At 52.8% G+C, this 22,289-nt stretch overlaps 2 protein-coding genes, 1 long non-coding RNA gene and 3 other non-coding genes across 6 annotated transcripts; 4 read left to right on the plus strand and 2 right to left on the minus strand.

Moving 5' to 3' along the window:
* The first annotated feature begins 1,115 nt into the window (after positions 1 to 1,115).
* NCL (nucleolin) lies at positions 1,116 to 8,484 on the plus strand. The gene is made up of 15 exons (XM_064385541.1): positions 1,116 to 1,320; positions 1,936 to 2,043; positions 2,626 to 2,917; positions 3,227 to 3,379; positions 3,754 to 3,933; positions 4,080 to 4,163; positions 4,420 to 4,558; positions 4,792 to 4,928; positions 5,264 to 5,390; positions 5,594 to 5,727; positions 6,082 to 6,202; positions 6,309 to 6,472; positions 6,965 to 7,091; positions 7,541 to 7,761; positions 7,999 to 8,484. Exons 1-15 carry the CDS (start codon positions 1,303 to 1,305, stop codon positions 8,073 to 8,075), a joined length of 2,082 nt encoding a protein of 693 aa, XP_064241611.1. The 5' UTR covers positions 1,116 to 1,302; the 3' UTR covers positions 8,076 to 8,484.
* Positions 4,273 to 4,342, plus strand: LOC135279087 (small nucleolar RNA SNORD82). Its single transcript, XR_010346441.1, has one exon. It is a non-coding gene; the product is annotated as a small nucleolar RNA SNORD82 (small nucleolar RNA).
* On the plus strand, positions 6,590 to 6,666 carry LOC135279088 (small nucleolar RNA SNORD20). The gene has a single exon (XR_010346442.1). It is a non-coding gene; the product is annotated as a small nucleolar RNA SNORD20 (small nucleolar RNA).
* On the plus strand, positions 7,271 to 7,411 carry LOC135279084 (small nucleolar RNA SNORA75). The gene has a single exon (XR_010346438.1). It is a non-coding gene; the product is annotated as a small nucleolar RNA SNORA75 (small nucleolar RNA).
* A 1,884-nt stretch (positions 8,485 to 10,368) lies between the features above and the next one.
* B3GNT7 (UDP-GlcNAc:betaGal beta-1,3-N-acetylglucosaminyltransferase 7) lies at positions 10,369 to 18,212 on the minus strand. Its single transcript, XM_064385542.1, has 2 exons — positions 18,071 to 18,212; positions 10,369 to 13,800 (listed from the first exon to the last, which is right to left on the minus strand). The coding sequence occupies exons 1-2, from the start codon at positions 18,079 to 18,081 to the stop codon at positions 12,600 to 12,602; spliced, it is 1,212 nt and encodes a 403-aa protein (XP_064241612.1). The 5' UTR covers positions 18,082 to 18,212; the 3' UTR covers positions 10,369 to 12,599.
* Positions 18,213 to 19,036: 824 nt separating this feature from the next.
* Positions 19,037 to 22,047, minus strand: LOC135278770 (uncharacterized). The gene is made up of 3 exons (XR_010346175.1): positions 21,595 to 22,047; positions 20,219 to 20,334; positions 19,037 to 19,623 (listed from the first exon to the last, which is right to left on the minus strand). It is a non-coding gene; the product is annotated as an uncharacterized LOC135278770 (long non-coding RNA).
* Positions 22,048 to 22,289: the final 242 nt, after the last annotated feature.

The following is a 22,289-nucleotide window of genomic DNA, read 5'->3' on the forward strand; positions in this document are numbered from 1 at the left end:
CAGGAGCTGGCTGGATGCCCAGTTTGAAGTGGAAGGGGAGGTAAGGCAGTGGCCAAACCCCAGCAGTGGACCCTGCTCTGTGTCAGTAGGGGCAAGGCAGCACCCAGCCCTGCCAGCAGAGCGACCAGTGAAACAGGGGCACTGATCCTGCCCTGGGGTCATTTGTACCCCGACTTTATTGCCACTGGGGGGAAACTCCACAGGAGAGAGGTGGTGTCTTCTTGCAGTGACTGAATTCAAAAGCATCCATCAGGCAAGCACAGGCTTATCTTTTTCCTCCACTCTGGGCCTTTTCTCCCAGCCAGAAGCAGTGGAGCCTGGCAACTGCAGAGCGCTCCTGTGCCAGCTGCAACCTCAGCAGCAGCTGCAGCAGCAGCAGCAGCAGCAGCAGCAGCACACTGACCGGGTCCTACGGATGCTTCTTCAAGCTGCCCCCGGGCGCTCAGTGCCTCCCGAGGGTCGGGGAGGGGACGCGGGGCCAGGCGGAGGTGGGTGGCAGGGACAGCGCTGGGGCGAACCCAGTCCCACAGCGGAACGCAAAAGCGTGTTCGGGAACCGCTGCACACCGGGTGCGAGCTGCCGCAGGGCCGGCCGGGACTGCCGGGGAACGGCAGCATGGCTCCCGGTGCCGGGACTTGTGAGACCCCCGGGAGCTGCCAGACCCCGGGCCATGCCAGAGCCCGGGACCCCCGGGATATGCCGGACCCCCGGGACCCCGCCACACCCCCGGGACCCCGGCACACCCCCGGGACCCCGGCAGACCCCGGGACCCCGGCGGACCCCGGACCCGCCCGGTCCCACCACGTGGCCGCCGCCCGCCACGTGCTCGCCCCGGGCCCGGCCGCGCCGCCCAATCAGCGCGCAGGCGCCGAGCAGCCTCCGTGCCATTGGCTGCGGCCGAGTCCGCCCGGGCGGGCGCCGCGTCCCCCCGCGCTCGCCCCCCGCCGCCCGGCCCCGGGGCTGGAAGGCGCGCTCCGGTTGGCCGATCGCAGGGCGCCGGCGATTGGCGCGGCGGCTCGAGGGGCGGGGGCTGCGATTGGCCGGGCGGCGCGGCGGCGCGCGGCGATTGGCCGGGGCGGGGGCGGCGGGGGCGGAGCCTGGCGCGGGGCTAGCAAAGGGGGCGGAAGGGGCGCGCGCTCGCTCTTTCGTGTCAGTGCCCGGCCCGGCCGCCCGCGCGTCTCCGCCGCTCCCGCCGCCCGCCCGCGGCCCGATCCCCCCGCGCCGCCGCCCCGCCGGACGCGCCCGCCCCGCTCCCGACACAGCTCGGCCGCCGCCCCTGCGCCGCCAGCCACCGCCGCCATCATGGTGAAGATTACCAAGGTGAGGGTGTGGGGGGGGGGGGGGGGGGGCGCAGCCGCCGGGCGGGCAGCGGGCGGACGCCGCCATGACGGGGCGGGAGGGTGCGGATGGCGGCGCGTCGGGCAGGGAGCCGGGCCGCTTTGTCGCCGCCGTGCGCTCGGGCCGCGCGGTGGCTCCGGGCCTGCTCTCGCTCGCCGTGAAGATGGCGGCGAGGGGAGGGGCCGCGGGCCCGGAGGCAGCGGATTCGAGCCGCCCCGTGTCCCGCTGTGCTCCGTGCGGCGGCCGCGGGCGGGAGCTCGGGGCGGGAGGGCGGCGGGGTGGGGGTGATGTGTGTGGGGGGGGTCCGTGTGTGTGAGGGGCGCGGGTGGGCCCCGCGTGCGAGCGCACGGGGGGCGGGGCTACGTCACCGTGCGGCCACGTGGGGCCGGGGCCGGCGAGCACGTGGGAGCGGCCCCGGGCAGGCCCCGGTGCTTCCCCGGTGTGGAACGAGCGGCGGGAACGAACCCGCGGCCCCCTGAGCGCCGCCGGGCCCGGAGGGCGGCCACGTGGAGGGGACAATTGGCCGCCGGAGCGAGCGCTGGCGGGCAAGCCGGGTGAGCACGGGAGCTAAACGTGCTGCGCCCGCTCTCTTTTCAGACCCCGAAGAATCAGATCAAACAGAAAAAAATGGCTCCTCCCCCGAAAAAGTTCGAGGAAAGTGAGGAAGAGGAGTCCTCTGAGCTAGAAGAAAGCAGCGGAGAAGAGGTGATTGATCTAGGGATGGAGTCGAAGGGATGCACGTGTTACAGAGGTGTCCTGAGGCTTGTGGGTTACACTGTAACAGGGGTTTAATCTACAGTCGGTGTTCCTCACTAAACTGTGCCTAAAGAATAAACTGGATTTTATAAAGCTAAAGTAGCCTGGGGAAAAATAGCTGAACTCCTCAGTCTGTATTTCCAGGCTTTTGGAAGTACTGCTGGCATCTTAAAGCTATCCTAAAGCTGATAAGCAAGTGGATACATAATTACCCTAGTAATGAGCACTGTGACATTTGTCACATGTGGTTAATGTGTAAAAATACCAAGATGCTAAATGCTAGTAGACCCCACTGGTCTTGGTTCAGGACCAGGGAATTTAGAGGTGCTTTGATGTTCTGTAACTAGGCTCCTGAAAGCATGAAAAAGCTGAGTTTGAGCTTTATTGATTTATTGAGGTGGACACTTGAGGTAACTTAACAGAAACTGTCAGAAAGATATTCTTTAGATTTCAGTTCCTGTGTTTGTCTGATATTGAAGTAATGGTAGGTTAAACAGGCCAGCATGAGTTTTACACTGATGTGTCTTTCAGATGGTCCCCCAGAAGAAACCACAGAAAGTTGCTGTTACCCCAGCCAAGAAGGCTGCAACTCCTGCAAAAAAAGTTGCTACTCCTGCAAAAAAGGTGGTTACACCTGCAAAGAAGGTTGTGGCTACTCCAACGCCCAAAAAGGCTGTTACTCCAACTCCTAAAAAGGCTGCTGTCGTAACCAAAGGAGCCAAAAATGGAAAGAATGCCAAAAAGGAGGAGAGTGAAGAAGAAGACGATGAAGATGATGATGATGAAGATGATGATGAGGAGGAGGAGGATGAAGAAGATTCTGGTAAGTTACCTTTGAAATATGCATTGACTAAAGGTGGTTCAGTCAAGTCATTTGAGTACCTTTGGAATTGAAAGATTTGTGTGATGTAATACTGGGGGGGTTCATTGATTAAAGAGGGGTTATGAAGGAGAGGTGGGCAATGGAGAAAGCTTGGAGTGCAGCTGCCTTACAGCCTGTAAAACATCTCCTAGTTTCTTGATTGCTCTTTCCTGAACTTCTGGGCAGAATTTTGGGGAACTCTTAAGTACTGTTTACCTCTACCACTCATTGATTGAACTTTTGTAGTAAAAACTTGTACTGTTGGTGCAGATGAGGAAGAGGAGCCACCAATGCCTGTGAAGCCTGCAGCCAAAAAGCCTGCAGCAGTACCAGCCAAAAAGCCTGCAGCTGTGCCAGCAAAGCAGGAATCTGAGGAGGAGGATGAGGATGAAGAGGATGATGAGGACGATGAAGAAGAGGATGGTATGTTTATTATTAGACACTTACAGGGAGCTGGGAGAGGGAAGTAGCTTACAGGATAAAGGGAGTGATGCAGTGTGTGCTGAGCTGGTTTTTGCTGGTTGCTGTTGCCCATGTTGCTGAATGGGTGTTAATTTCCCTATTGTCAGTTAAACTTTTTACTGTTGCTGAACAGGTTTTGGGTTTTTTAATGCAGTAAAACTCCCAAGGGAGAGAGACATCTTTTGTAAAAATTAAGTGTATTAAACTTTTTTCCTGAGAACACACAGATTTCAGGAAGCACGAGAAACATTTTGCTCAACAGCATTTTGTTTTCTTAGTTTCAAAAAGTGCTTAATGTGGAACTGTCTATAAATACTGTGCTCATCTTGTTTCAGAGTCTGAAGATGAAGCCATGGACACAGCCCCTGTTCCAGTGAAGAAAACCACTCCAGCCAAGGCTACACCAGTAAAAGCCAAGGCAGCAGAATCTGAAGATGAGGAAGATGATGAGGAGGATGAGGATGACGATGAAGAGGAGGATGAAGAGGATGCCGAGGAGGAAAGTGAAGATGAAAGTGAGTTGAAGTTTAAAATCTTACAGCTGCTGAGTAACAGGAGGTCTTGTGTGTGACTGGTGTAAAGATTAATGCTCCTGTGTTGATTCAATTTAGGAATAGGAAAAGTTCTGTATTTTTCAGTGTTGTTTTGTTTTCTGGCACAGAACCTGTTAAGGAAGCACCTGGAAAGAGGAAGAAAGAAATGACCAATAAAAGTGCACCAGAGCCCAAGAAAAAGAAAACAGATGGTAAGTGGTGTGGGATCATTAAGTGATGCTTGATAATGGACTGTGATTGGACTCTGTTGCATGAGGAATGTAACTGTGAAGATCCAGGATGTCATGGGTGGGGTTTCCCAGCACAAATGATGATTATAAGGGACTTAATACTGAAATATGATGTCACTTTTGAGCAAAAACTGATGTGCTAAAGCTGTCTGGACTCTGGCTCCCAGTTTTAAAAGCTGCTTAAAAAAAAAAAAAAAACACGTTATTATCTTTTCAGAGAAAGTCCAGTCACCTTTCTCTGTATTTGTTGGAAATTTGGCCTGCACCAAGGAGTTTGAGGAGCTGAAGACTGGTCTCAGAGAATTCTTCGGGAAGAAGAATATTGAAGTTACAGATGTCAGAATCGGTTCTTCCAAGTGAGTGCATCAGTAGAATTTTGTTGCTAATTTCTTTTATTTGGCACTAATTTGTTCAGAGGGGTCCAAGTGTGCTGGTTCCCCTCAGGATCCTGGGGTGGCTGCTTGGTAGTGGTGAGGCTTTTAACTTTGCCTGAAACTTGACCAGCCAGGACCTCTCTGGTGTTAGGTTTGTGTTTGTGGTCTCTGCTGCCAGAGATGGATCAGAGACCTCAAGGATGCTGTTCTTGCAGGCGGTTTGGCTATGTGGACTTCTCATGTGCTGAGGATCTGGATAAAGCTCTCCAGATGAATGGAAAGAAATTAATGGGTTTGGAACTCAAACTGGAAAAAGCAAAGAGCAAGGAAGCTATGAAAGAAAACAAGAAAGGTATGGCCCAATTAAGAGTTTCTAAAATGCTTACATACAGATATACGAGTTCAGACTGGAATATCTGCAACTGTGATCCCAAGAAATAGTGCATTGTGGGAGGGCTGAGGAAGAAATATGTTTCTGAAACTTTAGGACCTGTTTTTTGAACTTGATGCCCTTAAGAGAAGCACAGTAGTTTCATTAACTGTTGTTACAGTTGCATTTGCAGCTTCTGAAAATGTGAATGCTTGCTGTTAATTTCTGCTGGATCAACTTGCTGAGTCTCACTGAACTGGCAGTGTAGATGAGGAGGGATTTTTAGCTGGTAACCTGAAAGTAACTTGTCTTTGCAGAGAGAGATGCCAGGACTCTGTTTTTGAAGAACCTGCCCTACCGCATAACTGAGGATGCCATCAGGGAGGTGTTTGAAAATGCATCGGAAGTCCGGATAGTGATGAACAAGGACGGGAGCAGCAAAGGGTGGGTAGCTGAGAGGACTCTCATGTGTTTGCTGTTCCTTTAGTTCTTGGCATATTCTGATTCCATGTCCTTTGGCTACCTCAAGGAACCTGCTGCATTAGTTGTCTTACTTTTCGCAGCATTTTGCTTTTACATTTCCCCCCCCATTCACAAACTTTGTTCCTGGAAGGAGACATTTGCTTACATTCTTTTCTGTGTTGTAGGATGGCCTACATTGAGTTTAAAACAGAAGCTGAGGCAAACAAAGCTATGGAGGAGAAGCAGGGCACAGAAATTGAGGGTCGTGCCGTGGTCATTGACTTCACCGGTGAGAAGAGCCAGCAAGATCATCAGAAAGGTACTTTCCCTACTGATAACATGCATACAGATGGCATTCAGGATTCATTTCCACTTGCTCCAGAAGTTCCTGGGGGTATGCCAGCTTTAAATACTGCAAGCAGATTAAGATACCAGATTTTTTTACCTGACTTGTGCTCTGCATCCTATGCACTTTGTCTCTACTGTATGTTTCAGACAAGGGGGGCAACTGGTCTCAGTGAATAAAACAGGGTTGGATTTTGCTTTGTGCCTCACCTTGAAGTGAGGAAAGGGCAACAAGTATTCTTACCCCTTGGCAGAGTCTGGTAGCTAGAGAACAAGAACTGTCCTTCTCCAAACCTGCACTTAAAACAGCACTGATTTTTCCCCATAGAGTCAAAGACCCTCATTGTCAACAACCTCTCGTATGCTGCTACAGAAGCAAGTCTCCAAGAAGTGTTTAAGAAAGCTGCTTCCATCAAGGTGCCACAGAACAACCAGGGCAGGCCTAAAGGGTAGGTTGTGCCTTTCACTTGACCCCCAGGCTGGCATTGCAAGTGGCTTGCCTCCAAGGTATCCCTTGTTGTTCCCAGGCTGACTGGAATCTTCCTCTCCACACAGGTATGCATTTGTAGATTTTGCCACAGCTGAGGATGCCAGAGAGGCATTGAATTCCTATAACAACACAGAGATTGAAGGCAGAACAATCAGACTGGAATTCAGTTCACAGAAAGGGAACATGAATGCACGAGGAGGAGGAGGAGGAGGATTTGGAGGATTCAGTCGTAAGTGTTCCATGTTTGATCTCCAGCTGTGGCAGGATCGCCCCATCCAGGCAAATCTGGGGCTGCTTTGTTTTAAAAAAAAAAAAAAGAAAAGCCAAACATTGTAAGCAAGTGTGCTGGATATGATGACTGATTATCTGAAATGCTGATGAAACTGTTGTCAAATTCCTCTAGATAGTCAAGTGCTGATCCAGCAGTGTCTATACAGTTATTATCATTGTTGTCAAGGTGCAATCATCTATTTTTAAAAAAAGGCGTGGGGCAAACCTATTTGGCAGTATCAGGTTGGCTGAGGGAAATCCTTCATGTCAGGCTCTAACTGCAGTCCTGAAAAAGTTTCCATGGACTCCAGGTGCTTGAGCTGTTCCTTAAAAACAATCCCTTTATTTTTGAGAGGTGTTCTGGGATCCAGTAATGCAAGCTGGATGTGATGTTATGAAGCTGAAGGTTGCCTTGCTCAGGCTGAATGCTGAACGTGCTTCCTTTTCACAGAGCAAAGCAAAACATTGTTTGTCAGAGGCCTTTCTGAGGACACCACAGAGGAGACGTTGAGAGAATCGTTTGAAGGCTCAATAAGTGCAAGAATAGTCACAGACAGAGACACTGGATCATCTAAAGGGTGGGTTAAACATCACCTGGGCAGGTTCAGGTGCTGCAGAGCACCTCACTGTAACTGATCTCTGCAATGCAGGCTGTTTCTCAGGCTCGTGTGGGTGGTTCTATGAAACTGGTATATGGGGTGGGAGCAGAGAGCACACAGCTTTGGGTGGTGCAGGGCAGCACGTGCTCACTTCTCACCTCTTCTCAATGAGCTCCTTCCTGCCAACAAACCTCCGTGGCAGCTGATGGATTCGCACGAGAAGAAAATTAACTGCACAGTACTGGCAAACTCACAGTGGGGCTCCATCGATTGTGGTTAGCCACTGCTGTCCTACAAGTGACACATTCTGTGGGATGCAGAAGTGCTGCTGTTTGATTCCGGAAGGATTTCTGTCTGGAACCCGTAGGTGGTGCTGCAGCTCGTGAAATGTGGCTGACTGTCTTTTTTTCTTGTAACCTGTTTCCTAGGTTTGGGTTTGTGGACTTCAGCTCTGCAGAAGATGCCAAAGCAGCTAAGGAAGCCATGGAAGATGGAGAGATAGATGGAAACAAAGTGACCCTTGATTTTGCCAAGCCAAAGGGTGACTTCCAGCGTGGCGGTGGATTTGGTGGTCGTGGTGGCAGAGGAGGTGGCCGAGGAGGAAGAGGTGGATTTGGTGGCAGAGGTGGTGGCAGAGGTGGATTTGGAGGTAAGAGGAAGCAAATGCTGCTGTTCAAGGGGGTGTGTTCCAAAATGAACCCAAAGCCATTCTTGGGGTTATGGTGTAGAGCTACCAGAGAATATTGGATGTGAATTTATTTTCTGTCCTGTGCCAGGATGGGTTTGGAAGGGCAGTGGTATAGATACACCACTGCAATATATTTGTGTGCATCTAATATAAATACTGGAGTGATAACTCTGCTTTTTGCAATGATTTTCTTTCTAGGTAGAGGAGGCTTCCGAGGAGGCAGAGGAGGAGGTGGAGATCACAAGCCGCAAGGGAAGAAGATCAAGTTTGAATAAACTTCCCCTTTCCTTTCCCTTTTCCTGCTCTCTGAGACTATCTGAAAGGACTCCGGGGGTTTTTATTCTCCTTTGGTCTTGGCGGAGCCTTCGGAGGACATTCCAAGAAGCGAAGCAGTACTGTGAGCCACTTGGAAGATAAAATTTTCATTTCAAGGAAGAGAGAGCAAGCCATTTTGACTGCTTGCCTGTTCAAATGAACTTTTTAAAACAAAGAGTGATAGATGTGGGAATTTACCCCTTGTCTGTGAGTTGTCTTGAATTTATAATGTTTTACCCATGTACAAAAAATTTTTTTTTTCCTATAAACTTCTGTAGCATTTTTGCTGTAAAAATGCAGAATGTTTTATCATTTGTGCTTTAGCACCCTGTCTTGGACAGATTAAAGGACCTAAACTGGTTCGTGTTACTTCTGTGCCACTAAATGAAGCCAGGCTGTGAGAAACAGGCTGTCTGTAGCCTTCCCTCCTTTGGGTAGAGGTCATTGGTGTCACAGCAGCAGCTTCTGTCCTGCTCTGCTCCAGCAGTGTATGTGTGCTGTGTTAGCAGGAACTAGGGGAGAATATGGTGGCCAAGGTAAGCTCTGTAACTACACCTTTTAACTGAAGATGCTGTGATGGTGCTTGCTAGCCAGTTGCTTTTCTACTTTCTTTTTCAACAAAGTAAATCAGATCTTGTACTAAGGCCCTGCAGTTCAGTTGCTCTCTCCTACAAGTATTTTCTCTTGTGCTTCATTCCAAATTGTCTCCTCCTCCTGCCCCCAAGTGTGAAGCAAATATAAAAGCAGGAGTTTGGGCTAAGAGGCTGCTTGTTTGTAACCAAACTCACTCCTGGTGTACTTCCTCATGCAAGGTCAGGCACCTGGGGGAGAAGGGCCTCAGTCCTGTGGCAGTGGTCAGTTTTTCTAGCCGGGCACAGGGTGCTGCCCTGCGGTGGCAGCTGTTGGAGTGCATGGTTTTCCCAAACCAGGTGGGTGCAGAAATCTGGCCCAGAAACCAGGGATTGTAGCTGAGCCTTCCTGGACACAAGGTCCTTTAGTGCTGAAACATCTTGCCCTGACATTTGGCCCATGCCAGTGGCCTCTGGCCGTGGTCAGACTGTTCCACCCTCCTGGCACACGGCCACTGCTGGGACCGTCCCTGCCCTGCCGAGCCTCTGCAGCCGCTCATGCTGCTGTGCCCATTTCTCCCTGGCTTCCCAACATCGAGCCTTGCCAAAGGCCAGTCCCTGTGGCCAAAGCAAACCAGTGCTGTGGGGTCGTTTCAGCTGGAGAGCGGTGCGCTTTGTGTGCCCTGTGTCATCGCCCCCGGCCCCGGCTCTCCCGGCCCTTCGCCATCGGCCATTTTGGAGCCGCACCCGCCGGCAAATGGAGGGGCGGGCGCGGCCGCCAGGGGGCAGCAGCCGCCCGCGCTGCGCCTCCTTCCCGCCGCGCTGAGGGCGCCGCTCCTGAGGGCGCCGCCCGGAGCCTCGGCCCGCCCCGCTTCCACACCGCACACGGGCCTGCCCTGCTCCCGCTGCGGGACACGTGGCGTGTGACAGCGTGGGGTCACACTGCAGAGGGAATGGGCGGGAGTATCCATCAGTGCATCCACTGAGCAGTTGTGTTTTGTCCATGTGTATGGAATTTTATGTGCCCTGGCCAGTTCCAGTGACAGATTGCCTAGCCTGCCAAATACAGCGTGTCCTGGTGCCCTCCCCTGACCTCTGTCCCTGACCTCTTCTCCCCAGCCCCCGGAGTATCCGAGCTGGGTGCCAGCCCTAGAAACAGCCCCTCAGTGCCCAACACCGAGGTGAGACCCATGGGTTCACCTGTGGCTTTCCTCCTCTTCACCCCAGCTAGGTTCAAACCTCATGACCAGAGGTTGTGTTAACCATGGTGCTGCTGTGGCTGTGGAAGGGAGCACGGTCCTGTGGTGGGGAGGGTAATGGGACAGGAGGTGCCCCTCTCCTCCTGCACAAGGAAAGAGTGCCCAACAAAATCATTGAGTTTCCAGCCCTGCTGAGGTGGCTTTTGCCACAGGGGTTGACATGAGAAGCTCCTCCCTGCAGGGCACCAGGAGGATCTGAAGTTTAGTTTTGAGATGGAGGTGGAGGCGTGCATGAAAGAGAGAAAATACCCACCAGCCTGATTGCCGTGCCTGGCTCCACAAATGAGCTGTGCCAAACTGGAACAGGGCAGCTTCAGTCCCCCAATGCCCATTCCATGGAGTTAGTTTTGTCACTGTAACACATTGCCAGGTTTTGTTCCCAGCAGAAACTCACCAGTAATGACATGAGGTGAAGGCTTGTAGGATTTTTTTCCTTCTTCTTTTAATCTTTATTTAGAAACTAGAATATTCACCAAACTCTACAAGGTTTCTCTGTACAGATCCCACCAGGTGAAGAACAACACTGAGAGATGTCTGCACACAGCCCTGACTCACTGTACACAATGCTACAGAGAGCGAGAGCTGACCCTGCATCCAGGATAAATGTACAGCCTAAAGTACTGTACTTAACATAAATTATGGAGGTATCAATTTGGAAAGTGTTTCTGAACTCACTCCTGTTGGAAGGAAGGCGGGGAGGGGAAAAGGAAAGAGTTGTGTGCTGCCTAAGCCCAGTGGGTACCAAAAATGCCCTCAGGACTCTGCCCTGCTGCTCCAGGGACCCGGTGCATTGTACATCCAGTTTCACAGTATCACCACCAGCTGAGCCCTGGGCAGCACTGGCTCTTTCGCTTCCTTCTCTTCAAATCTGCATCTCATCTGAACAGGGCCATTTTAAGAGTGGTGTGTCTTGGCATGTGGGTGTCCTTTTTGACTGGTTTATGCTCTTTTTTAGTTTGTTTTCTAACCTGGGAAATGTACTTGGAGTAAATTAAACAGGCCTGTTTCCAAAACACATTAAGAAAATAAGAGAAAGGAAAAAAAAAAAAAGGCACTGCACAGGGGGACCTTTGAGGTAGTAAAATTTTTTTCCTTTCAATGTCTGGCACCAGAGAGGAAGAGGGAGTTAAGGGCATCTGTGCCCGTGTTTCGCTGTGCGTGGTCAGGACTATGGATGTGGCTGTGTGTGTCCACCCCCTGCAGGGACATCTGGGCATGCCAGCCCTACACACAGGGACATCTGTGTGTGTAGAGCCTGTGCCTGGGAGCACGTGTGAGAGCATGTGTGGCTTTGCACATTCCTGTGGCCTTTGCTCATGCCTGCAGCCAGTGGCTGGAGAGCATCCGTGGCCCTTGTGTGGCCACATGTCTCTCTGTCGGGTGGTTTCCACCAAAGCACCCAGCCCAGGGCTCCCCTTGAGAGCTCGTGGCCTTTCAGCCTAAAGAAAAAAGGCCGTGTCTTGTGACATCGTTTCCTGTCACGCTCCTTCATCTCAGCCTGTAGAATAAATACTGCAACAACCCTGAGAGCAGCAGACGTGTGAAACATCAGCTTTTCTTCTCTTTGTCCCCTTGGACCCTGCTTCTCATGCCAGAGCAGGACCAATATCTCCAACCTAGCTTGGAGCATCACAGTTGCTGACAAACCAGGGCTGAAGCCGAAGCAGCCACACACAGCCTTTGGGGCTGTTGTCCCCCTGCAAGGCAAAGCCATGAAGGCAGTTGTGCAGCACAGAGGGGGTCTCCCCACAGCACCCCCTGGGATGCCCAGGAAGTTGGGTCCCAGAAGTGACAAATCCCTGGGGCACTCCATGGGAGGGCCACCACTTTTCTCCACCTCTTCCTTGGCCACAGGCAAGGGCAGCTGGCCTAGTCTCTTTCCTGCCAGGAGGAACAGATCCCTGAGGAATTTCAGCTGTGTGCATTCCTCTGAGGACACATGCAGCAAGGCTGCAGAGGGGCTGGGGAGCCAGGCACAGCCCAGGCTGGTGCTGGGAGCCACCATAGCCCAGGACCCTCTGACAGGGACCCCAGTCCCCCATCTGCCAGGCTGAAACCCTAATGGGGACTCAGGGCTGTTGAGGCCCAGCCTCGGAGAAGAGCCCCTTTCCCCAGCTGCATATGGGGACACAGAGGACTTTGGTGGGGGTGAGCCCAATGCACACGGGGTCAATGTTACCAAGACCTTACACAGAGGAGAAATTTGAGATAACAAATAAAATCCCGTGATTTTTGAGTCAGGAGGGGTTGATGCACTTGTGATTGGCTGAACTCCCTTGGAGCAGCTTCCCTGGATAGCCAGACCCTGAACATCTCCAAAAAATGCCAGTGCCACATCCCTCCCTGCCTCCCTCCACTCATCGTGCTGCTGTGGAGGAGGTACCTAAAGCAGAGCACAAACCTCTTTGTCCTCTCTCCATTTTGTGCTAGACTTGTCATGTTTTGTTGGTTTTTTTCTCTTTTTCAGCAACCCCCAACCCAGCTGGAGATACGTGAACCACAATACAGTACAGGAACAAACCCTGCCTGTGAGTGCAGTGTCTCTGCCCTCCTCACCCCGGAGGGCAGTGCCCCTGAAGGATTTGTGTGCCACCAGCAGAAGTTCACCCCACCCCAGAGCAGGGATCAGTTGTCCCAGCTCTCCAGAGAGACTGAGCTAAAGGACGTTGAGTTTTCTTGAGCATGTCAAGTTACTGTGGACCAAGTCCCACATTTGGAGCAGCTCTGGAGGCAGCAGTTTATGAACCACCAACATACTCCGGTAAAAACATGGCTCCTTGTTCATCTTGCTGTTCTTGTTTTTCACAATACCAAAAGTCTTGAAGCCCTCGTGCCCAACAGGTGACACTTTAAGGACCTCCAAGCACATCCCTAGGAAGACGTCATCGATGGGGTACAGCTCCAGTGTCTCTGAGGCCTTATGCAGCCTCTTGGCCAGGGCTCCGTCCATGACAAAGCCCCCACCCCCTGCATAGGGTGGGTAGATGTTTTTGTTGTAGAGGGCACTGGGGATGTAGTACTTGTTCTCCTTCCTACGGATTGGCCTGGCCCTGAAGAGGACATCCCCCACAAAGAGGTTCTCTCCCTCCTTCTTGTCCTCCAGGAACTCCAGGATATTGCTGGGACTCACAAACACATCGTCGTCACCTTTGAAGATGAAGTGGACATTGTCACAGTAGATGTCGACCCACTTCAGGAAATGGACCTCTTTGAGGGTGAGGTTGAAGAAGCTGTCCAGGAAATCCCACTGCAAAATGTCCCCATAGATGTGGTTCTCATAATCTAGCAGTTTCTGGTGGTTGGCTCTCTCCTCCTCCTTGGAGGCGGTGCCCAGCAAGAAAAGCGTCCTGATCTTCTTGCCCTCCACCTCCTTCTCTTGGCCCCAGGTCCTCCGGATGGCCTCGCGGCGGTCGTGCTGTGTGATGATGGACTTGACCACAATGAGCAGGTAGACATCCCCGCTGCACTTCTCTGGGTGGTTGATCAGCATGGGGAAGTAGCGGCAGTGCCGATAGAGCAGGAACTGCTGGAAGTTGGGCTCCATCCCTTTGAACCAATCCACCTTGCTGAAGTTCTGGTTGGCTGAGCAGTTGGTAGTGGTCACATCCCAGGATTTTGTTTGCTTTGCCATCACGCTCTCCTCCTTCACAGGAGCTTTCTCCTTCTTGGTCTTCCAGAAACTGCTGCTGATGGAGAAGGAGTTGTCTCTCTTCTGTGATTTCAAGGGCTCTGAAGGGGGCAGTTCTTTCTGCTGCTGGCCCTGCATGAACTGGTTTGGGGCCATTCCACGCTGCAGCACCGTCACTGTAATGATCAGTAAGAAGGAGAGACAAACCGTTTTGTAGATGGTCTTCTTCCTAAAGGGAGGAGAGACAAGGGGTTAAAGAGAAGAATATACAGGCTTAAGGAGGCTTGTCTGCAAAAGCACTTCCTTGAGAGGTCATGGGATGGTTAATAATCTGTGTTCCATCACCTTTTGAGGAGGAAAAACCTTGTGGGAAGAGTTGCAGGACACCTCAATGCATACTCTTCCCAGCTGCATCCTGCTTGTGGGGTGGCTTTGGCCACACTTAGCTGTAGGGAGAGGCACAAGGTATTGTGGGGGTGGTTGCAGTGTCATCTGATAACCCCAGTACCTAAGATCAGGGAAGGGTTCACAGGAAAAATGAAAATGGGCTGAGAGAGAGGTCAGGGTGAGAGTTTCAGCAAGGCAGCTGTTTCAGAAGAAAGTCCCAAGGGAAACTGCAGTTTCAGCCATCTGAAAATTGTAGTTTAGGACAAGAGCAGGAGGGAATTATCTTCTCCACAGAAGCCTTAGCTCCAAGACAGACATACTGTCCATGGCCTAGACTGGCATCACAGGTTACACAGCAGTGAGAAACCAGAGCTGGGAAGACCACAAGAGTCAACATGAAACTAGCATTGCTGTTTCATTTCAAAATGGCACATCAGGACAAAAAAAGAAAGTCATTTGAGTCAAATTTCATGGTTCAGTGGGAAAAAGACATCACTAACCCTACAACCACCTTGTGAACCAATATTTCAGGTGGCACTCCTGGGCATTTTGGCAGCTCTTGGGTCCCCTTGCTTCCTTTGTGGTGATAAGGAGCAGAGGATGCAGGGCAGATTTTCCCAGCCTGTGACAAACCAAGTGTCTGCATGTCCAGGGTGTGCAGGGCATGAGATCAAACCCAGTGCTTCCTGGGGCCATCCTGCTGCTCTCCTCTGCTGCAGACCTATAGCCCTGGGAAGCTGCTGGCTCATGGGACAAACCCTGGATGGAGCTCATGGGGAGCTTGAGCGGGATCCTCCTGAGGTCCTTGGGACTGTGGGAAGGCTGTGCTTGGAGATTATTGATGCAAAATTCCTCCCCAGCCTGCTTTTCCACTCAGCTAAAGGTGGGTTTCTCATCTCACTGCCACAGAGGAGGGGAACTGCCCTCTCTGCCCAGCTGCACAGCTCCTGAGTGCCCAGCTTCACTCCACAGCTTGCACACACTGTGCCAACTTCCTCCTGCCTCAGTCCTGCATTTTCCAGCCACCTTGGGCCATCTCCCTGTGCAGATGAGCACTGGGCATGGGAGGATGGCAGCTGAGCTCCTTGTCTCACTCCCAACAGCTTCTCAAGAGCAGCCCCATCTCTGTCTGCTCCGACACGAGGTGCTTGGCAGTCCCCGAACCCCTTTTTCCTGACACTGGGTTGTGGAGCTGACAGAGACAGATGTGGCACTGGTCTTGGGATGCCCCTGTGCCTGTCCTCTTCATGTCAGAAGCACATCCCAACCTGGGTGACACTCACTGGGACAGCCCTCAGCCCCCTGCTCCTGTCAGAGCCAGAAAAATCCAGAATCGTCTCTAGCAGGCAGATGCCACCTTCACTTCAGGACAGTCCAGAGAAAGAGCTTGGGGTGATATCTGAAACATTTAGCCCAAGAATTTTCCAGGTAGACAAAAAACCCCAGAAAAGCAGCGAAACTCTCCTAGACCTGGGGACTGGATTGTGATCAGAACCACCGTGAAGCTGCTGAAGTTTTGGGCCTCGGGCTGCGTCAAAGCTCCTGTGGGACACCCCATAGGTCATCAGACTCCCCAGGGCAGGAGACAACACTGTGCTAGGGGATTCCACTCACCCTGAAATGCAGCAAGCCCAGATGGGAGTCAGGAGCTTAGAGGAGCTCCTGTCTCTGGCTTTGCTCTGAAGCACAAAGACGACGTTGTCGTGGGAAAACTGTGATCACTAGTGTGGACTGTGGGAGCGAGCGTGGAAATAAGTAATTAAGGATAAATGGATAGATATTCCTCATCCGGTTTTATATGTGACCACTCATCTGAGACTGATGAGGGAGCAGTTCTGATTAGATCTCACCATTCCCTTAACCCTCTCCAGCCCTGCCTGCACAGCTGATTCTTACAAACCCCTCGGTTCCAATACAACTTTATTCCAAGCACAGCCAAGCAGTTTACAACCTCTCTTCCATACCCGGCACTGCTGCAGAAATAACCCCTGTCACCCTTGTATAGTAATTTCATTTGCATCAATCCCATCCCATCCTGTCCTGTCCCACCACATTCTTATGCTCCCCGCCACCCAAGGACAACAAGCGATAAAATACTCAGCCCGAAGGATGGCCAAAGGGTCCCCAGAAGCCAAATGGCAAGGAATTACTGATACAAATTTTAACAATTTGCATAGGTAGGGCTGTCACTAACTGGCACAGATGGTCCCAGCCTTGGCAGACTCTGCACTGACACCCATTACTCTCCTTGGGACAGAAGTTCTGACCCAGTGCTGAGGGTACTACTCCAGCTTTTATTAAGAGGTGGAGCGTCAAGTGGCCTGGGAATGTTTGTAGGTGAGGTGTTGCACAACAGCACAGAAACTTATTCTTCCTTCCTTCAGTGGACCCTGTTTCCCAGTTCTCACCAGTGCAATTCCTGCTTCGTTACAAGAACCTATTTGGGATTTTTCCTACTGGTCTGACTGCAAACTACGGGGTCCCACCAGGTCCAGCAGGAGCCAGGAGACCCACAGCCACCTCTGCCCTGCAGAAACCCTGTCCCTGCACTGCCAGGAAAGCAGCAGGAACTGGGAGGACCCTGAGCCTGAACGGCAGGCAATTCCCATATCAAACCAAGGATTTGGGGGGCAGAAGAGCAACAGTTGTTTGTGCATCTTTTCGAGTCATGAGTCCTTCTGCTCTGTGGTCTCCTCAGCTGGGAAGTCCTGCTTTCTGGGGATGCACTGGCAAGGGAGGTGCTTTGGGTTTGTTGCATTGCAGAGAAGTCACCCTGCCAAGCCCCAGGACCCTTCTTTGGGGCACAGCCCCAGCCAGTCCCATAGTGTCCCCAGGAGCTGGGGACACCCAGCACTGCAGGGTCCAAGGGTGGCAGCCACCGGGGGTGCTCCCATTGGTGCCAGCCAGGTCTGTCTGCCCCAGCTGCTGGTGTTGCTGCCATCAAGAGAGCTTTGAAACACGCTCCTCCTCTTCCTTTTTATCCACCAAGGAAACTTCAAAAGCCTCCCTGTGAGGTGGCTTTGCCACCAGGCAGTTAAACATAAACTCCAAATTAGAGGTGGGCAGCATCCCTTTTTAGCTTTTGATGCTCTAGGGCAGATGAGGCCCCGGGAGACAGGGGCTCTCTATCCCTATCCCATTCACTTTGGATTCACCTGAAAATATCTTTGATCCGCCAGCGCTATCTTTATGTGATAGGGGCTTTTTCTGGCCCCTCAATTAGACACAGTCACTGAAGGCACCGCCAGTATAGAGTCCTGTCTGTTGTCAGCGCCAAGGATTTGAAAAGGGGATCTTATAAAGGGGCAGATGCTGGGCGGAAAGAACCCAAATGTCCCCAGAAAGCAGCCTGTGCAATAGCTGGGCGCAAGCACCAAGCGGGGCCGCAGCTTACCGTGGGGGTGCCCGGAGACGCGTCCCCTCCTCATAAAAGCGAACTGGTTTAAATAAAAGACCGTAAAAACACGCTTCTGGGGAAGGGGCAAGAGCCGAAACCCCGGTATTGCCCCCGGCGAGCGCATCTGTCCCCACGCTGGCGCTGCCGTGGGACGGGACCCCACCGGGCAGGGCTGGAGGCCCTGCTGTCCCCGGCCCCTCCACACAAACCAGCTCTTTTCAGGGAAAAGCTGGGAAAGGCATTCCCAGGGATTGGAGGGCACCAACCGGCCGCCCCTGCCCGTTGCCCCCATCCTGCCTCCCTCCGGGCCGGAGCTCCGGTGCCCCGGGATGGAGAGAAATTCGTGCCGGGAGCGGACCCCCAGAGAGCCTTCCCCGGGCACCGCGGCCAGCGAGACCCCGCCGGGGAGCCCCGCAGAGCCGCGGCCGCGGGACGGTCGCTCCTGGGATGGGGACAGACGGACGGGGGACAAATGACAAACTCCGTCCTTAGTCGCTTCCGCATGCCCACCGTCCCCACCAGAGCTGTCCCTCCCCGGCCAGCCATCCCCGAGAGGGACCCGGTGGGGACAGGTCCTCGCGGTGCCCCGGCTCCGGCAGGACGCAGCGTCGGGGCGGCCGTGCCGGCAGCGGGAGCGGAGGACACGGCACGGCGGAGGCAGGGACACCGGGATTCCGTGCGGGAGCGGGGCTCGGGCTCCCCGGAGATCACTCACCACTGGAACATGCTGGGAGTGGGACGGGGCGGCCGCTCCGCTGCTGGCCGGGCTGCCCGCGGTCCGGGCGCTTCTCTCTGCACTCTTCCTCCTCCTCTTCTTTTTTCTTTCCTCTTTTTTTTTTTTCCTCCTACTTTTTCTCTTTTCCCTCCCCTCTCTCTCCGAGGTGGAGCCTAGAGATGGATGGCAGAGCAGGTAGGTTAACTCTTGCCCTGCCCCTCTGTCCCGTCCCCCCGCCCGCCCCAGCCGACAGGCACCTCCCCAGTGCTCCCAGGGCAAGGAGTTGAAGGGTGACACCCCACACGTCCCCCTGAGGACCCTCCCCGCTGCCGATGGCACACTCACCAGGATCTGGGAATTCGGGAGCGTCCTAGTCCGGCTCCTCCTGTACTGTCCCCTCTCTGGGGTGCGTTAGCTCTGCCCCAGAGTCTTTCATGCTCCTCCCGGGATACCCACCTCTCCTGGGACCCACTCTTTCCCCATGACCCACATCTCACTCAGGGTCCACACCTTGTCAAGGACCAATTCTCTACCCAGGGCTCCAGTCTCACCCAGGCATCCATGCTCTGCCCAGGACTCACACACTTCCTGGCACCCACAGCACACCTGGGGGTGCAGGGAGTTGACAGGGAGCTGCAGCAGCAGGAAGGTGCACTAAGGTGCACAACAACATGCTGGGACCCCTCACGGGTCATTTCCAATAACATCACAGCCAGGTGAGGCGTCCTTTCAAGCTGCTCCTTCAGCCCTTGTTCAGATTCAGTTTCACCAGCATTCCTGCTAGAACCGTGTCAGAATGGGACATCCCATTGCCCAGGAAGAATCAGATTAAAGACCTTCCTTTCCTTTTAAATGTAACATTTCAGTTGCAGGTATTTTTCAGCTATAAAAATCAGTCCTTGTAATTTCTGGTATCTCCCTCCCTCCCAATCCCACCAGCTGCTCATGTCCGCCATGAAGCCAGGCTGGGAAGCCTGCAGGAAATTTGCAAAATTTCCTTTCCTGTCCAGCAGAGATATCCCAGTCCCTTTCTGAACAGTTCCTCTGCATTTTTCATGAGTGATGAGGGTCAGGGTCTCTTACAGCTCTCACAACCCCCTGGACACACTGAGTTTCTCATAGGAAAGGCTCTTCTTTCAAAGACTGGACATGTAAAGGGACCCACACAACCTCTGCTACTCAAACAGCACCAAGAAAACTCCATGTCCAGCTCAGTTTGGGGAGGAGGACTGCACTGCTTTCTCCAGATGTGTTTCTCTCTCCTTATCTCAGCTTATCTCTTTCCCAGGTGCCCTGCAGCTCTGTGTCCTGGGGCCTGTGAGAGCTCCCCAGGAAACATTGCTTAAACAGGCTGCACCAGCTCTACAGCATCCCATGTCCTTATCATCACCAAAAGTCCATACATACCTTTCCTGATTCCTTTTTAACCTGTTCCCAGTGCCTATAGGAAAGTTTGTATTTTCTGCATTCACAGCTCCAAGAAAATCATGGCCATGAGATTCACTGAGCATCATCCTGAGCAGAACAGGCTGTGAGAAGGAGCCACGTCATCCCTGCAGCACAAGGGATGGTTAGGTGCATGCCAGCCCATGGCTGGGAATTCACCCCGCTCTGCAAAGAGGGGCTCACAGTGGAGGAGAACCCCACTGGAGAATGGCCTTTGCATGAAGGGATGTGAACAGGAGAGCCCTGAGAGCACAACAACCATTTCATCCCTGCAATCTGCCCTGGGACCATGATGGGGACAGGGATGGCAGCATCCTCTTGTGGGGAGCTGCAGTAAATCCCAAACCACAGCCCCAGGGTGAGTGCTGCCATCGCAGGCACCCAGCAGCCGTGGGTGGGTGCAGTGTCCGGGGCTCTGCGATGCCCCAGCAGCAGCACATGCAGCCAGCAGGGCTGTGCTGCTCCAGCAGGGTGAGGAGGGCTCGTGGCAGCCTGGGCAGGGAGCTGTGCCAGCCCTGGACAGCTGCTCTGTTCAGGAAAGCTGTAGGGCTGCAAGCATAGGAATTCCCGGATGATTCCATGCTGCTGGGCAGGGTTTTGGCCCAAATAACCCCCTACCTCCCCCTGTGTGGGAAAAAGATGAACATCCCACTGCATGAGAGCACTGCAAGCCTGGGGTGTGAGGGCTGCACAAAGCTTTACCTCTGATAATCATTGAAGGCTCAAATCCTGCCAGGTCTGGGGCTTCTGACACCTGGGATAAACAGTCCTGGGCATCCCCATCCCCGGCACCACCAGCTCCTATTTCAAGGAAGAACCTGAATATGAAGCAGAATTGTTTATGATTTTTTTTTTCATCATTACATAGAAAAGTTTAGGACAAAACCAAATTCTCAGCTCTTCAAAAGCAGAAAAGCAGCAGGAAGAACAAAATCCAGCTGAAAGCATATTTCTTTTAAAAAGTCTTGCTCCACACGCATTCCCTTTGCCTCTTTCCAGCACCCAGCAAGAGCAGGTTTCACATGAGCAGCCACAACCACTCTGCTGAGAACAAAACACGAAAAAGAGAAACCTGAATATTTTTATTCACCCTAGCAGACTCAGCCAGCAGCACATCCCTGCCATTCCTGCCCAGCCCTGCCTTCAGCAAAGCAGCTGAATCTGTCGCCTTGCCCCTCCTTCTCTGCAGCACCCCTCAGTTGTATGTCTTAGGTCTGAGCCATTAGACTGAAATTTGGAGGTACCAGGTGCCTTTTTGGCACTGTGGGCAGCACTGCAGATTTCTGGATAAGGGCTCTTGGGTGGCAGGTGCTGCTTGAGCATGGAAAAGCCGAGTTCCTCGGCACAACACCAGTGACATTTGGGGTGTGCCAGGCCACTGCAGCCCCGGGAGAGCTGGCAGCTACCTGTGAGGAACATTTGGACACACTGACACTGCACTGGACGGGGATGTGGAGGGGAAGGCAATGCAAGGATCTTCCTGGGTGACACCCGAGTGACAGCCAGGGTGACACCAGCTCCTGCTGGCAGCAGCCATCTCCACATCTGATGGCTCCTACAAACCTTTTGGAGAGAGCCAGTCCCAGTGCCACACGCTCACCCCCCCCGCCCAAGCATTATCCCAACTGCTGGCACTGCTGGAGATGGGGAGGGACAACCTGTGGGGACAACAAGGCTTTGTTGACAACAAGGCATCAAACTGGGCTCCAGGACATTGTCTGGGTTAAGGGAAAGGACGAGGACTGGGGTGATGCCCAAGTGGCTCATTTAGATGTTCTCAAAGCTAACCACAATGCTTTTTTTGTTTCAAGAATCCTCTTTTAATTTCAAAGTGGACCTGAACTAAAATGTTTTATTTAAAAAAATAGTACAAAGAAATAAGTGAGCTTTTTTAATTAAGTTTATGTAATCCCAGAAGACTGGCTAGTGGCAGATTGACCTAGCCAGTGTTTTCCCACTGATGGTTTGGAATTTGTTTCACTGGGGAAAGCTGCACTGGTTTCTTTGATATGGCTTTTTTTTTGGTGTGTGTGAGTGTTGTTTTCTGATTTATTTTCATTCCAGCAAATTATACATACACAGAAAAAACTCTCACTTCTTCTTCCAGGAATTCTCACACCTCCCGACCGCTTGTGCCAACACTGTGGTCCCTGGGCTGGGTTTCCCACACAAGCCGAGGTCCTGTTGCCCTGTGGAGACACACAAACCAGCCCTCTCCTCCCCAAACCTCTGAGTGCCTGGAGCAGGACCAAGGGCTCAGCCTGACCCGACAGCAGCTGCACAGGGTGGTCACACTTTTAGGTTTTTCTTTGTTAAACCACTCACCTGTGGTGTACCCTGGAGCAGGGAGGGAGGTCAAGGCCGCAATTTGTTTGGCTGAGCCAGGCTCGCACCACATCAAGAATTTGCACACACTCAGGAGCAAACATCCTGGATGTGATAGGACAGGGAATGTTCCTTTCTCCTTCCATGTTTGTTTTCTAAGCACCTTTCATGATGCTGTGGTAAAGAGCAGCCCTGTGAGACTCGCCCATCACCGCGGCTCTCACGTGGAGTGCTGGGAGCTGGGAGCGGGACCGGCTCTGCCTTAGTCCCAGGGAAGGCTCCCCAGGCAGTTGGGATTAATTATTAACCTGATTTATTGCTGCGTCTTGGAAGGTGGAGCAGACGTCACGGACTGACCAGTCTGACGTGGGACACCGGGAAACACTTCCACCCCCACAGAAAGCTCCCTCTGCCTGCCCCTGCTAGCAGAGCCATAAACCAGAGCCGG

The sequence above is a fragment of the Passer domesticus genome, chromosome 11 (assembly GCF_036417665.1).
Source record: "Passer domesticus isolate bPasDom1 chromosome 11, bPasDom1.hap1, whole genome shotgun sequence".
NCBI lineage: Eukaryota > Metazoa > Chordata > Aves > Passeriformes > Passeridae > Passer > Passer domesticus.